At 35.4% G+C, this 15526-nt stretch overlaps 2 protein-coding genes and 1 long non-coding RNA gene across 3 annotated transcripts; all 3 read right to left on the bottom strand.

The window, feature by feature from the left end:
• Positions 1 to 3178: 3178 nt before the first annotated feature.
• Positions 3179 to 4315, bottom strand: LOC130649218 (uncharacterized). Its single transcript, XR_008983020.1, has 2 exons — positions 4267 to 4315; positions 3179 to 3684 (listed from the first exon to the last, which is right to left on the bottom strand). It is a non-coding gene; the product is annotated as an uncharacterized LOC130649218 (long non-coding RNA).
• Positions 4316 to 4769: 454 nt separating this feature from the next.
• Positions 4770 to 8870, bottom strand: LOC130629658 (uncharacterized protein K02A2.6-like). Its single transcript, XM_057442940.1, has one exon. The coding sequence runs from the start codon at positions 8868 to 8870 to the stop codon at positions 4770 to 4772; it is 4101 nt and encodes a 1366-aa protein (XP_057298923.1).
• A 1888-nt stretch (positions 8871 to 10758) lies between these two features.
• Positions 10759 to 12310, bottom strand: LOC130629648 (ATP-dependent DNA helicase pif1-like). The gene is made up of 3 exons (XM_057442929.1): positions 11635 to 12310; positions 11253 to 11495; positions 10759 to 11156 (listed from the first exon to the last, which is right to left on the bottom strand). Exons 1-3 carry the CDS (start codon positions 12308 to 12310, stop codon positions 10759 to 10761), a joined length of 1317 nt encoding a protein of 438 aa, XP_057298912.1.
• Between the last annotated feature and the right edge of the window lie 3216 nt (positions 12311 to 15526).

Genomic DNA, 15526 nt, shown 5'->3' with positions numbered 1-15526 from the left:
GGAAAATCGGGTTTTAAATTTACAGACTGACTTGTTGGAGCTAGACTGGAACAGTCAAATTTGTATAGGGTTTAGAATTATGATTTCTAGTAACAATATAGCTGTTTATGTCAAGAAAATGCTTTACAGCTGAAGGTTATATACAGAAAATATGCCAAAAAGATGGATGGCTTGAAATAACTGTTGATAATCACTGAGAAGGAATTTCCAGCCAAATATGGAGGATAAAAATGCTTCGAAAAATTTCTCCCCAACAGTGATGATTGATGATTATTTCACTTATATAACTAGTATATATGTATAGCATAAAACAAATGTATTCACGGCTTAATACAAGGCAAGCCAAAAGCATGTCTTGTTACTTTGTTTGTTAGTTACTGCTCCACATTTACTACTTTAAATAAGCCTTGAAATAACTGTTAGACATCACTTGTGAGAGTGTATATTTTGCTTTAAGGCTGGAAACTATATACAGAAAAAGTACACTCAATCACAGGTGCAAGGAGTAAACAAAACAAAGCAAGTCGTGAAACTATATTACTATACATATAACTATACATAGACTATACATTAACCATGAAGGACTGAACTTTCTGCAGGCTTGTTCATATGTATGAACAGAAAAAAAAGTAACAAAATGTAACAAAATGCAATGCTAACCAGTAACATGCATATGCACTGCAAGACTTGAAATAACTGATCTTTCTGTGTATCTATAACTTCCAGTTCAATCTAGCAACTATACAGAATGTACTACATATGTGGTGTACAATAGTTCATTTCAAAGCTTGCAGTGCATCGAAATTTAAAAGCAATGTTTATATTTAAAGTTTAGAAGTCAATGACAACATTACGGTGATTAACAGAAATCACAGATTTTTCATCGTCAACTTCAACACTTTCCCTTTTCGCTAGGAGATATTGGTTAAGCTAAGTGCTATACATTACCACTTCTTGTCCTTCATTCGTTATTAACTGGATCGTAACATTTGATGACAACGAAGAAAATTTTGTACTATTTTTACATTTGGCACAACGAAAAAAATCTTGTCCAAGCGTAGATTCTTCAATTTGCGTAAAACACCGAGGACATTTATATACCTTGATTGATTGAAACACTTTTTATGGGAAAATGCAAGGACTCTTTAGCTGATATGGTGGAGACGATTGTTTTATTGCATTACCTTTCGTCCGTACGGAAAGATTTTGTAATTCATAGGTACCACTCGTGCTCAGCTGACTTGCGATTTCATTCCAAAAAGAAACCAAAACAATCCCACTGTCATCGTTAACGAATGTATCAGTTCTTTTTGCAGACGAATCCATAGTTGAAATAGCCACATTATCAATGTCAATATATCCTATTATAGTAACCATCTGTTTATCATAACCACTATCAAGCACAGTTTTGATTTTTTGACGTTTGGCAACATTCTTTTTGATGTTTTTGTGAGCGAAACCAGCTTTACACTCCTCCAATCTGGTGTTTTTATTGACTTCAATGTCCTGGAGGCTGTTATCTTTCCAGTTCGCCTTGCGTTTATAATTAACCAACTTTACGGGACTCTTCGATTCAGCTGCTTTTTCTATCTTATCCCTCAAATCCATTCGAAATGACACACCACGGTGAACAGTTTCATCAGTTTGGACAGTAAAATTGTAATAACCAACACTGCTATTTCTTGCCTTTTTGACTGGACTGAGATCATGGAGGTAACATGTCAAGGCACCTGAATTTGAGAAGAAAAAGTTAACTGATTCACTAGTTCCAAACTTGGGAAAAAGTCAAGCTGATTTTTACTAATACCTTTTATAATATACCTCATCCCAGGAAATTAACATGTCCTTAAACCCCCTTGCTTAAGTTTTTGTTTTTGCAAAGTTTTCTAAAAGCAGATTCTTAGGAAAAAAAACAATCGAAGCAAGGTAAAAACTAGCAACAAAACACGTGGGTGGTGGCGTGAGGTAATTTGAACAGGTTTTTTTTGGTAAAGACATTAGTCTTGTAATATAGGAAATTTATAAGTATATTTATAGTATTTTTTTTTCGTAAAGAATTGATCAGTGCAAATATCTAATTACATAAACACCCTGTTATAGTTATGTGACTGCGGAACCACGCCCCGAGATGGCCCAACGGAAAACAAGGGCGACACTGTAGATAACGAGTGAAATTTCGAGAAAAAAAGCCCTGGGGAAGAGGTTGGTCTTTAATGGGATATAACTTCGCGGATGAACTCTTCTGCGAAATTTAAATATTTCGCGGGGATTTAATTTCGCGGATAAATTATCCATAAATATTTCGCGGGGATTTAATTTCGCGTTTTATGAAGTTTTTACTTTAGTAGCATTTTTTCTCATTCGAAAAGCCCTGTTTGTTGTTTTCCAATGAAATAACGCTATCTTTTTAGATCGTACAGCAAATTAAAACTTTGGTGACGCTAAATTTCGCAGATGGTCCCTTCTTCTTGAATTTTTGAAAGGATAAAATTTCGCGTAATTTGCCGAATAAAGCCAAAATCTCAATGTCTCGCGCGAAGAACCAGCTTTATATACATGCGTATGGGAGAGACGGAAATCTTTGACTAGGAATATTATTGTATTGTGTCTGAAATCAATCCATTGCCAGGCATCCCGTTTCATAATAGCTTTCCAGAGTTCTTTAGTGACATGAGTATTATTATCTTATCTTAAGGGCATAAGTTTTAGCGGACATTAAATTGTTCCGGTTTTGCCCCCAAATCGCTGAAATAAGATACGTAAAGTACAGTCTGGAATGGCTGGCAGTCGCAAATATAAATTCGCCACTAAATTAATCCCGAAAAATATTAATTTTAAAATAAGCCAATCAAATTTTCCTCAATAAAGCTAGAACAAAAACACCCTCCAACGTTCTGACTTTGAGCAGCTATTTTATGATCTTTCTACAAGTTACTCAACACTTAGCCTTTTTATGGAAAAAGAATATTAGTAATCGAAAGGCAAGGCTAAATTATTTTTTTGAATGTATAGAGTAGAATCGATTATTCGTGAATATAAACGCTCTAATATATTAATCTTACAGGTGAATTCTAATTCTAATTCCAAACGCCTTATCCGCATACAGACACTGGCGTCTATCCATGATTCTAGGGTATTTATGGCAACTGTCATTATCTACATCAAATCAGGTGAAGGATTTTAGCTTTCGGATTTTAGCTTTCATAGATTTAACAAAAGAAAACGCAATTACAATTGTTCATAGGTTTTCGTAAGAATAAAATTTAAACATGAAAATAAAACAGTGAGAACAGACTCCTTGCCGATTCCTTTCTCTTGCATTTCCTTGAGCTTTAATTGAATTTGGCATAGGAAAAATTGCCGGACAAAACAGTCTGATTTCCAGTAAATAGATTATATGGAAGTAGTGTATGCTTTATATTTTACTCCCGAGTACGTTTATTTTGTATAAAATTGCCGCGGTAAATTTCTCTTTTCATCAACTCACGAAATAAAACGAAGCGTTGTCGTCTTAATGACATCTTCTACTATAATAAATATCACATAGACCTTCTTCACCAGGTATCAATGAAACAATACACAAACCACTTGGCAGGTAGAATTATGAAGATGGTGGCTTCGTTTAGCTATCACACAGAGCTGGAATACTTGTTTTTGTATTATTGATTAATCATATCTTTAACTCTAAAAAAGTAAAAGCAATCGTTTTAAAACTTATTTTGATAAATTATTCAACAAACGAGAAAAAGAGAATATATACGCATATCCGGGGGTGAGATATAAACAAAAGAAGCAAATAATAAAGATTTAAGGGGTTCCAAATTGAAAACAATGGGTTCATATAGGCTTTTGAAAAAGCTGTTTTTGTTCCCAAGTTCTCTGGGCTGACAGGGCTATAACTTCTGATTGAAACATCGTAATCTGCCGAAATTTTATATAATTCGTTCACTAGCTTTTTGTCTTGGCCTTATAATAATTTATTAAGAAAATGGGTGTCATTACAAATTTTTTTATAACCTATACAAAACACATACCTGTATTTTGCAAACTACATAAACTTTAAACTAAGCTATATTAAGAGCGGAAACGGCTTTTTCAAAATTTTCATTGTTTTTAAAGCCATTTCATTTATTTTAAGTATTTTCCAAAATCAACTTTTTGACAAAAATGTGGTATTTTAAAGGAATAAATTGTTGGGAGAAAAAAATTTGTGAATCGAAATTTTGTGATTTTTTATATTTCGCGAATTGGTGAAGTATATGGTACAGGAAACATTGCTTTGTGTAAGGTATGGTTATCCAATGACAACATTTTGAAAACCAGCAACATTTATTTCAAAGTGGATTTCAGTTTTAAGTTTCGTTATTGTAGTAGTTATCTATCATCAGATAAAAAGTATTCTTCTGATAAAAGGAGCTAATCACATATAAACATAAAGTCTGATATCAGATGCTGTGACACCATCTTGGATCGTGTTTAGCGAGCGAGCCGAAACTCACGGCATCCGATATATACCTAGTAAAATATATTACAATCCCTCTTTTTCTCGAAGTTATTGTTGTTGATTTCTTGATTGTTTGTTTTATAACATGTTCACATATTTGCTTTTCAACTCAGTTCCTCTGCACGTACATAAAACGTTTTTGTTCTTCAGCTATACACATCGGTCTTTTACTATATACATCGTATCGTTCGTCTGCTATATATATACATCGTTTATCATTATCGTTCTTGTTATCATTATCTTGTTATCGTTCTTATTTTTTTCTCTAAGTCTTCTTCTTGCGCTTCGGATTGATGATGACGTAACGCTCTGTAGTTTTTCTTTGTCGTTTCGGGTATGTTTTTGCACCGTTCTTGTGGTTTTTCTTTTCGTATAGATCTTCTTCTTTGTTATGGCCATCATTCGGTTTAGATTGTTGGTTCTCATCAAAATTCGCATTGCTTGAGCAGGTACAAGGGTCTGCCCTGTTTCGCGCGTTAGAAACACTCGATTGCTTACCCTTCGCAGATCTATACAGTTTCGCGTGTCCGTTTGCTCGTAGAAACGTTTTTCCTTCCTTGTTTCGAACCATGATGCTTCGTTTGTATACTTTAATGATGGTGAAGACTTCCTTTAACCAGGGCGGTGAAAGTTTGTTTTTGTTGTCGGTAAGATTTTTCAACAATACCTTTTGTCCGACTTCAAAAGTGACAGTTTTTGCCTTGCGGTTCTGGTCGGTGTTTTCCTTGGATTTCTGTTTGTGCTTTTCATCATTCTTGTTTACTTCTATATCCAATTCACTGTTGCTTTTCACAAGTTGACTAACGTCAGGAAGATCATTCGTTAGCGGTCTACCGAACATCAGTGTTGCAGGTGGAACTTTAGTTACGGTATGAGGTGTGGTTCGGTAACTCAAAAGGAATGTGTCAAGAGTTTTACGCCAATCCTTTCCAGTGATGACAGCAGTTTGATTGTGTCGCTTCAATGTGCGGTTAAATCTCTCAACCTCACCATTAGCTTGTGGCCAGTATGGAGTTGTACGCCGGTGTTTTATACCATGTTGTTGAAGGTATCGGCTGAATTTGAAGGACGTGAATTGTGAACCGTTGTCAGTTACAATTGTTTTTGGATAACCAAAAATACTAAAGGTTCGCTTCATAACATTTATTATGTTTTGCACACCAGTGTTCTTGATAGAAGAAACTATTGGGTATCTGGATCTGTAATCAATCAAAACTAACAGGTTGTCACCAGAGGGATAAGGGCCTTGAATGTCCATTGCAATAGTGTTCCAAGGTTGTTTGGGAATTTCTGTTGGTTGTGACGGTTCATGCCTGGTGGTGGAGGGTGCAGTTACTTGGCAGGCATGACAGGTAAGTGTTAGATCTTCGATTTGTTTGTTCATCAGCGGCCACCAAACTTTTTCACGTAATAGTAGTTTAGTTTTGGTTGTTCCTTGATGCGTAGCATGTGCTATCTGCAACATTTTCTGTTGTAGAGTGCTTGGGATGACAATTCGTTGTCCTTTGAGTAAAATGTTATTCACAAAGGATAACTCATGCTTTGCATGTCTGTATGGATTCAAAGCAGAATCTTTTGGCCAGGCCTTCGAGTTAATGGCTTTGGTGACTTTTTGAAGAATGATGTCTTTTGCAGTTTCATCTTGTATCTCTTCGATATTGCAGCTTTTAGGTATTGCTTCTGCTGCTGTAAAGTTGATAAAGGATTCAATTGAGTCGTCAGTTTCTCCTTCACTGTCTGTACAAACAGGGTCTCTTGATAGTATGTCAGCAGCATTTTTGGCACCAGAAATGTATTTTAATTTGTAGTTATACCCTTGTATGCGAAGAAGCCATCTCTGGATCCTCGGTGGTGGAGATGTGGAAGTTGGTGACATTACGTGCAAAAGACTCTTGTGATCAGTGGTGATATCGAAGTCACGGTCATATATGAAAAAGTGAAAGTGTGTGCAGCCAAAGGCAACTGCAAGAGCTTCTCGTTCTGTTTGTGAGTATCTCTGTTCAACAGGTGTTAATGCTCTACTTCCATATGCTACCGGCTTGAAGTTTCCATCTTTCTGTTTCTGTGTAAGTATGGCACCAAGACCATACGGACTTGCATCAACAATTATGTCTGTTTCCGCCTCAGGATTGTAAAATGCCATAGTTTCAGAAGTGCAAAGTTTTTCTTTGAGTAAATCAAATGATTTCTGTTCAAGATCTGTCCATATGAATGGTGTATTTTTCTTGGTGAGTTTCCTCAGTGGAGCTGATAATGTACTGTAGTCTTTGATGAACTGACTGCAATAATTTACTAGACCAAGAAAGGATCTGACTTCTGTCGATGTTGTTGGTGTTTTGAATTTGTTGACTGCAGTGACTTTGGAAGGGTCTGGAGATATGCCATCTGTTGTGAGAGTATATCCACTAAATAAAATTTTATTCTTGCTAAACTCACATTTTTCTGGGTTGACACGCAGGCCATTCTCAGAAAGATTACGAAGAACCTTATCGAGATTGCGGTCATGCTCAGCTTGTGTTTTTCCCCAGATAAAAATATCATCAGAGATGTTCTTTGCCCCTTCACAATCAGCAATTACCATTTCAATATTTTTCTGAAAATGTTCAAAGGCATTTGAAATACCATATATGAGACGCTTGTATCTGAAAATTCCTTTATGGGTAATGAAGGCAGTAATGTTTCTGCTTTCTTCGGCTAACTCAATTTGATGGTAGCCTTCTCGCAGGTCAATTTTTGAGAAGACAGTGGCTCCATTTAATAATGGTAGGATTTCTTCCAGTTTTGGAATAGGATGCTTCTCTCTGATAATGGCAGTGTTTGCTCTGCGCATGTCCACACACAATCTAATTTTGTCATTTTTCTTAGGTACTGCGACAATTGGTGAAACCCACGAAGTTGGTCCATTAACTGGCTCAATGATATCTAATTTCAGCAGTCTATCGAGCTCTGCTTCAACTTTCTTTCTGGTGTGAAACGGCAGTCTCCTAGTTGGTTGCTGGATGGGGGTGACATCTGGATCAATATGGAGTTTCTGTTTGAAGTTGTTAAGTTTTCCCATTCCTTTGAATACCTTGTTGTTTTTGTTGAGGACTTGTTCTGTTGATACTGGTATGCCTTTTGACAGACTTCTGCTACCTAACTGGAATGTTCTATGGTTGATGGGTGTTGTAGCTGGTCCAATTCGTAATAGATCTAGCTGCTCAGCTGTTTTGTGACCAAGTAAATTGCCTCCTTGACCAGGTATTACGTAGAATTTTGCTAGTATTTTATGGTGATTTGCTGCAACTGTAGCTTTGAAGGTACCAGTGATTGGGAGCTTCTTAGTAGCATTGTATGGGTAGATTCGGGCATTGGATTTCTGAAGCTGGATGTTGCTGAATAAGCGTTTATAGGTTCGAAAATCGATGATATTTGTTGTGCTTCCAGAATCAATGATAGCAGTCATTTCGCTATTGTTTACTAGAACGGGGAAGTTATTTGACTTCGTAGTGTTCATCTTGTATAGGTAGATATCCTCATCTTCGTCATCAGAGTTTTCATGGTTGGTTTGATGAACTTGCTGTTTATTTTTGGTGCGGCACATTTTTGCAAAATGTCCTTTAATACCACATTTGTTACATGTTTTATCTCTTGATCTCCGACATTCATGACTTTTGTGGTTCTTCATACCACAGCGACCACATTCTGGTTTGTTGAATGATTTGGTTGGGTTGTTCCGATGTGGTGGTGCATTGTGTTTCCTATGGCTACGATGAGGTGGTCTACGCCCATGTAGTTTGTTGATTTGTTCAGAGCTTTCTTCTTCAGTGTCATGTTGTGTTTGTTTACCATTAGCTATTTCTTTGTTTTGGTGTTCTGCAGATTCAAAAAGTCGTCCAAGGTCCTGTGTTTTCTGGAGATTCAAATCAGTTTCCATAAGTAAACGTTTGCGGAATTTAATATTCGATGTTTTTGCTATGACCATGTCTCGGATTTCATTGTCAGTTTCTGATCCATATTCACAATATAAGGAAAGTTGTCGTAGACGGGTAATGAATTGATCCGTACTTTCCCCTACTTGTTGTGAGGCTTGGTGAAATTTATGCCTTTCGAAAGGTATGTTCTTTTTGACTGAAAAATGTTCATCAAATTTATGGAGGGCTTCTTCAAATGTTGTTCCAGGATCAGAGAAAGTTTCAAATATTTCCTGGCATTTAGGTCCAATCATGTGGAGTAAAATTGCCCTCTTTCTTTCATCATCCCTAACTCCACTTGCTAGTATGTAGTATTTAAGACTGGTCTGCCATTTCGTCCATCGTTGACCAACTGAAGTCGGTTCTCCATTTGGGTCAAAGGGTGGTATGGCTGGAAGTTGCAAAACGGACATGCTAGCTGCACAGAAATGCTCAGAGCGCGCGCACAAGTATAACTATCGCTTGAAATTACAAAGGACAGCCTAGCAAAGTTTCCTTTCGCACAGTAAGAGTCAACAAAATTTGTTGTCTTGTTTCACGCGAGATTGCTTTGTAATTATGAAATATACCTCTCCATGAGTTCTTGGAATCCTCGTCGCCAATTTGTAGTAGTTATCTATCATCAGATAAAAAGTATTCTTCTGATAAAAGGAGCTAATCACATATAAACATAAAGTCTGATATCAGATGCTGTGACACCATCTTGGATCGTGTTTAGCGAGCGAGCCGAAACTCACGGCATCCGATATATACCTAGTAAAATATATTACAGTTATCTAATTCTTTGAGATACGTGAGTTAAAAGTCTATTGCCATTTCGAAGTGAATGTTATTATTATTTCAATTGTCTATTAGATTTGTATATCGTTGGAGAATTTCTACAAAGATTTTCTAATAACATTCAAATACATATACTAAAAAGTAATTTAATATAAGGAGCATCCACAAAGTATATACGCAAAAAAAAACCCTCCCCCCATAGTACGCAGAAAATAATAGAAGTGATGTCATTCAAACAATAGATGTACGCATTTATCAGATCCCCTCCCCACTTAGATGCGTACGTACTAAATGGATGGTCCCACAGTGCAACTCCCTCTCAATAACCCAAATACTCCTTCAGAGTTCTAGTTATCAAGAGTTTTATAAACGAAAAATACATAATTATTGTAAAAACAATTAGAAGGCTTATTACTTACTTTAAATTAGAAAGAGAATAAACATTACAATGAACTATACAGTATCACAAAATAAAATCAACATTAGCATTATTTTTATCAATGCCATGCATATCTCTACACATATAAAGTAAGTAGCCTCTCATTGTACGTGGTGGTAAAACAAAAAAGTGCTTTGAAATCAATGTCTCAAAAAGTGTTGAGCAGACACTCACTCTTATTTCCACAATCACATCATATTATTTATTTATTTCAAATCCTTACTTGACTACTTCAGGGCTTATTAAAATAACAGGACGTCATCACTGTGGAGAAAAGACTTTTCAGAGCATTTCACTTTTCAGAGCATTTCCAAAAAGGCAAGGCCATCTTGTGGACTGAAAATGCTCTGAAAAGCCTCTTCTTTGCAGTGACGACCGCCTGTTATTTTAAGCCCTATGTAATTGTCAGTGCAAAACCTAAACTCAAAACCACCATTCAACAACACCCTCCCCCAGAATCTTGTAAATTTATTTATTTCTAAGACAAATTGTAATGGCCTCATGGTCAGTAAAGAACAAACTTTTTACACTCACATAAACAAGAAACTGTTCTAATAACGATTTTTTATGTATACATGATCTAGTATCGACCCCCCTAAATGCGTTGGTTCTGAAACAACCTGTTCATAACCATTAAGCGTTTGTTCTAGCAGTGCATTTGGTTTTAGATTAAAATCACCAACAACAATATAAATGTTCATAGACACAGAAAGGTAGCCTAGAGTTTCTAAAAATTGTCCAACTAGCATATCTTTTTTTTTTGTACAATAACAATATTTTAATTTTCAATGGAGGATTATGGCTATTTAAAACTTCTAAAACAGAAAAACCATTAATTTTGAAATGATCTAGTAATTCAATTTTGTTTTTGTAATACATTGCTAAGCTAGAAAATCTGTGTTCATTATCATTATTACACGTCAATTTAAAACTATCAATCATGATATCTGTTAAATTTTCAGTATTTGTCAGTTGCGTTTCAGTGCAGAGAATAATATCACTAGATGAAAGTGTTTTATCACAAGATAAATCTTTGCAATGCTTACGCAATGATCTTACATTACAAACAACTAAACATATTGTCATATGCTATGTTCGGATTCCTTTGCCACCAAATCTGTTGTAAAACTTAAACTTTGATTTTTTCTTAAATACTGATATTCTTTTTTAGCTTTGTCGTCAACATTGATGGCACTGTACTTGAACACCCCTATTAAGTGGAGCCCTTGCAAAGACGTTACACGGCTGAGAGCTACATACATCTGTCCATTATTGAATGATCTCTGTTTCAGCAAATTAAAACTAATGACAACCTCTTGTAAACTTAGGCCTTGAACTTTGTGTACAGTACAAGCCCATGATAACATTAAAGGAAATTGGGTACGTTTAATGACCGGAGAGGAAAGTTTTTTCTCGTTTGTTCTTATTTCGGTAGTCACTCGATCAATTGGTACTGCATTTAATTGTTGTGCAAGTCTGTCTGCAAGTATTTTATTTGTTCCAACATTTAGATTGTCAAATTCAACCTAAATGGTTTTAATTGAATCATTTTGCGCTACAACATGGACTATTGTACCAATTTGACCATTTATTAGTTTATCAGGAATGTCAATATTAGATGTCAACATTGCCTTAGCACCTATCTTTAAAGATAACTGGAAAGCTAATCCACCAGTTCTTGATTGGCTTAAGTCTTGAATTCTTTCATAAACATGAGAAGGGACTTCTTTTGGAACTTGATCAATGGCATCTATTGTTATCAAATCGCTGTTTAAACTATTTAACAATCTTGCATTATGAACTCTAGCTGGCTCATTTTCTGCATAAATATGCAATGCATTTATTGGGTAGTGTTTACTATTTTTCATCAATGAATCGTGAACGGATGAGATGTTCATCCTGTGAAGATAGAGTTCCTAGCCTAACATTATTTAGTAGGTCAATTAGAACAGTATCACCCCGTTGTCTCATAACTTCAGTCAATTCACACATCTGAAAGTTTCGCCATAGTGGATAAATGTTATACAATTCATCGCTGAATTCTGCATAAATTGGTTTTTGCATTACGGGGGGTAATTGATGCAAATCACCCACTAAAATTATTGTTAAGCCAGCAAATGGTTTTGAAAAATCAGAAACACATCCAAATATTTCTATTAACCTTTGATGCACATACAACAGTAACTTATTGGATACAATAGATATTTCATCAATAATGATACCTCTAACATCTGATAGCTCTTGCCTTAATTTACATCTCTTTTTATCTGGAAGCTTGTGAAGGGTTAACCCACGAGACTCTACAGAAATTCCTAAAGCTGAATGTGTTGTGGTTCCATTGATATTCACCGCTGCAACACCTGTCGGTGCAAGCAAAAGCAAATTTGGTTTTTCAATGCATGAAGACCTATAACATAAAGTTTTTGAAACTGATGCACTTATAGTTTTGATCAAATGGGATTTGCCTGTTCCTGCACCACCTGTAACAAATAAATGCAAAGGAGGATTTTCTGTAACTTCTTCAGCTGATAAATTTTTAACATGCCTTCGGGCCCATATATTAATTACGTCAAAAGGAAAACGTTGTTTTTCGTTTAAACTACGTATTAATTCATTAATACTATCATCTGACATTAAATTAATCTGTGTTGATGTGTGCCCTGCATTCGAAGAAGCTGCAGCATTTAAACCTTGAGCTTGTTCACCTTAATATTCATTATCCCTAACTACATTTTCCTCAACATTGTCATTCTCTTGTTGCGCAAATTGATCAGTTCGAGGTGAAAAATTAGCATTCATAGAGGAACAGACTTAGGTAAACGCAATAAGGGATGACAAATTTCATCATCATCTAAGAGAACCTCTGGTTGATAATCATTTACTATGTCAAGCTTTTTACTTGTGTCCAGCACATAATACGCAAGAAATTCAGCAAAACATAAATTATCAATCATATAATATTGACCACGCTTAAATGTAACATTGGGTCGATCCATGTATCGATCTAAACTATTGCGCTTAAAAACATCTGTACTATCTGGAAGCAATTCTTCTAATTCTTCTTCAGATTTACAAACCACAATTCCTGGGAAACATTTACGTAACCATAACTCTGGCAATACCTGATAAACAGCTTCCTGTAATGAACATTGGCGGTGTGATAAAAATGCTAAGGCTAATTTTCTCATACGATCTGGCAAGTTTAAATTTTCAGACTCTTCAGCTGCCTTTTTCATTGCAAGAGATTTTCCGATTTAGAAAAATAAGAACACATATATGACACTGCTTTATGATAATTGAACACAGGCTGCAAGTCCAAATTGGCTTTCCAAGCTAAAAGTCCTGCTGCAAAGTAGTTATTTACAAAACATGAATTTGGTGGTCGATGATAGTATATTTCAAAGTCTTGATTTGAAATATTGCTAAAACCCTATAATAGTCAACTTCTGATATGTGAAGTTCCAATAAAATCTCTGGTATGGACTTGCAGCTGTCGCTCAAGTAGTTAGGCTTACTAGGGTCTAAGTTTTCATCGATAAATAATTTGACTTTCTTTAATACTTTAGTTCTTTCTGATAATAAACTCTATTTTTCGGAATCAGACATATTCTCTGGTAATGGACTGGCTATAACTGTTCGATCAGTAAAGAAACGTCCATAATTAAAACGACATGGAATGTTCTTGTATTTGCGACAAGAATTTGAATGAGAGTGGATTTGATATTGAGAGACAAGGTTGAGTAATTCAGGCTCAATTAATGGATCAGGGAGGTCTGCGCGTATTGTATTATCAACAAAAGATGTGTAACTGTCTGTGGTTTCGTTTGTAAGAGTTGGTGAATCTAACAACCAAAGAAAAGCATGGATGTGGGGTGAACCTCTAAACTGAAATTCGAGTTTAATAGCATAATTAGCTACTTTGCCAATAGGACTACTCTTATGAAGCAAAATTTCTCTAAAGAAACTCTACTCTGTATTGAAAGTGCCTTGCAGTTAAAACTGGGTTTTGATTAAGAATACTACAACGTCTAAAATAATCCAATTCGTTACTGTTAACATCAATGTTATTCAATTTTCCTATTATCACTACCAGTTCATCCCATCTCAAATCTGCACATGAAAGAGTAAGGAAGTATGATGGCAATCCTAACTGTTTAACCATTGCTAAAACATCGTAAAGAAAATGTTTCCAATAAGCAGGTGTTCCTTTAATAGAGTTCATAAGTTGGTAACCTTGACCTTCACAAATAAAAGAACGAACTGTTTCATGAAAATTAATTTGCAACTGCCCAGCCGTTATTGTGCCCTTTACCTTTTTCGTTGCAATATTTATTTGATTAAACAAATTTGACTGTTGCATTACATAATGAGCAAAAAATATATAATCAGCATTTGAAGAAAAGCGCTGGGAAAAATTTAACAAACGCCGGTTGAAATATTTTGTTGCTGTCAAGTACACTCGTCTAGCAACCTTATACCCAAATTTTCCAGTGGGAAATGAAAAGGGAAATGCAAGCTCCTCACAGTATTGGTCAGAAAAAAAAGATTGTGGTTGTTTATTCTCACCAGGAGCAATATCTAAAACCTCATCATCTGGATTTTGGAAATTTGGTATAACACACATTTCATGGCTACTTGCACAATTCATACTTAGGGGGTTTTCAGCTTCTAAATTGTCATCATCAATGTCAACTGTTACTGAAAATTCATTTGTGTCAACCATAGCATCTGTATCACATAAACTTAAAAATTCCTGGGTTATATTATCCATTCTTATCAGCACATCTGAGTAAAAGGAATTGAAATTTTTCAAATATTGTAGGGCTTCGTTTAAAAGCTCAGGACGTACACTTCGAAACACAACATGGCCTCGATAAGCCAATTTTCTCTTTAGTTTAACAAACAATACACCACTACTATCTATACCCTGAGGAAGACAGTTATTAACGGCTTCTACTTGAATAGGAACATTGCAAATAGCACCTTTTATCTTTTGTTGTTGACCTTTAGGCATAACAGCTATTTTTTAAATAATATTCTTTTTGAAATCAGAATTTGCTCAAGTCTGTTTAAACATTGAATTTCATTAGGAAGATCAACAATATTTAACTTATTCCAAACAGCCTGCGGGGGTATCTCAGCTTTTTTTAAATACTTATCGCAAGTTATGCAAATGTAAGCATGAGAATCAAAGCATAGAACATCTGTAAACACATAGTATAAACTTACTTCATAATTGTTTTTGCTAAATAATTTTACAGTTTTCTTGTAAAGGCTCCTATTACAAACTATGCAGACATAGTAGGGGCCATTCAGAATAGCTTTCTGGAAATTTAAAATGCAATCATTTATTGTTTTAGCACTTTTTTGTTTGCGCTTAGCATCAGCATTGTTATATGTATTTGCTTTCTCCTTATTGGAAACAGTTGCCTTTCGTTTTCTAGATTGCTCCCTGTTGTGTTCTGTTGCTTGCTGTTTTTTAGCTTTTTGCTTATTCTCCTCAGTTTCATGCTGCTTTTTAGCTTTCTCCTTGTTGACATCAGTTGCATGTCTTATTTTACATTTTTCCTTGTTGGCTTCCGTTGCCATGCGTAAACGACTCTTTTCTCTATTGACTTTGTTAGAATATAGTCGAGAAAGACTTACTTCTTCATCTGAATCAATACTTATGTATTGTAATTCATATGGCTCATCAACTGTCGCTAGATCAATGTAGGTTGTATGAAGGTATATTTCTAAATCTCTCTTCCTTTGGAATTTCATTAAAGAAGAAAAACCATCAGGTGTTGGCTGACTGCAGTTATTTCTGCTATGAGAATCAAACAAGAGACACAGTTCTTTTTAGGGAGT

This window comes from Hydractinia symbiolongicarpus, chromosome 1, assembly GCF_029227915.1.
Source record: "Hydractinia symbiolongicarpus strain clone_291-10 chromosome 1, HSymV2.1, whole genome shotgun sequence".
NCBI classification, from domain to species: Eukaryota; Metazoa; Cnidaria; class Hydrozoa; order Anthoathecata; family Hydractiniidae; genus Hydractinia; species Hydractinia symbiolongicarpus.
Note: the sequence above shows the minus strand (reverse complement) of the source record. Positions and strands in the feature narration are given on the sequence as shown.

Excerpts from the sequence above, each read along its gene's own strand:
- LOC130629648 (XM_057442929.1), bottom strand. The coding sequence starts at position 12,310 with ATGTCAGATGATAGTATTAATGAATTAATACGTAGTTTAAACGAAAAA. Across the intron at positions 11,496-11,634 it reads TGAAGTTATGAGACAACGGG|AAAATGAGCCAGCTAGAGTT; the intron begins GTGATACTGTTC and ends ATATTTATGCAG. Across the intron at positions 11,157-11,252 it reads ACTAATAAATGGTCAAATTG|ACAGACTTGCACAACAATTA; the intron begins GTACAATAGTCC and ends AAATACTTGCAG.
- LOC130629658 (XM_057442940.1), bottom strand. The coding sequence starts at position 8,870 with ATGTCCGTTTTGCAACTTCCAGCCATACCACCCTTTGACCCAAATGGA.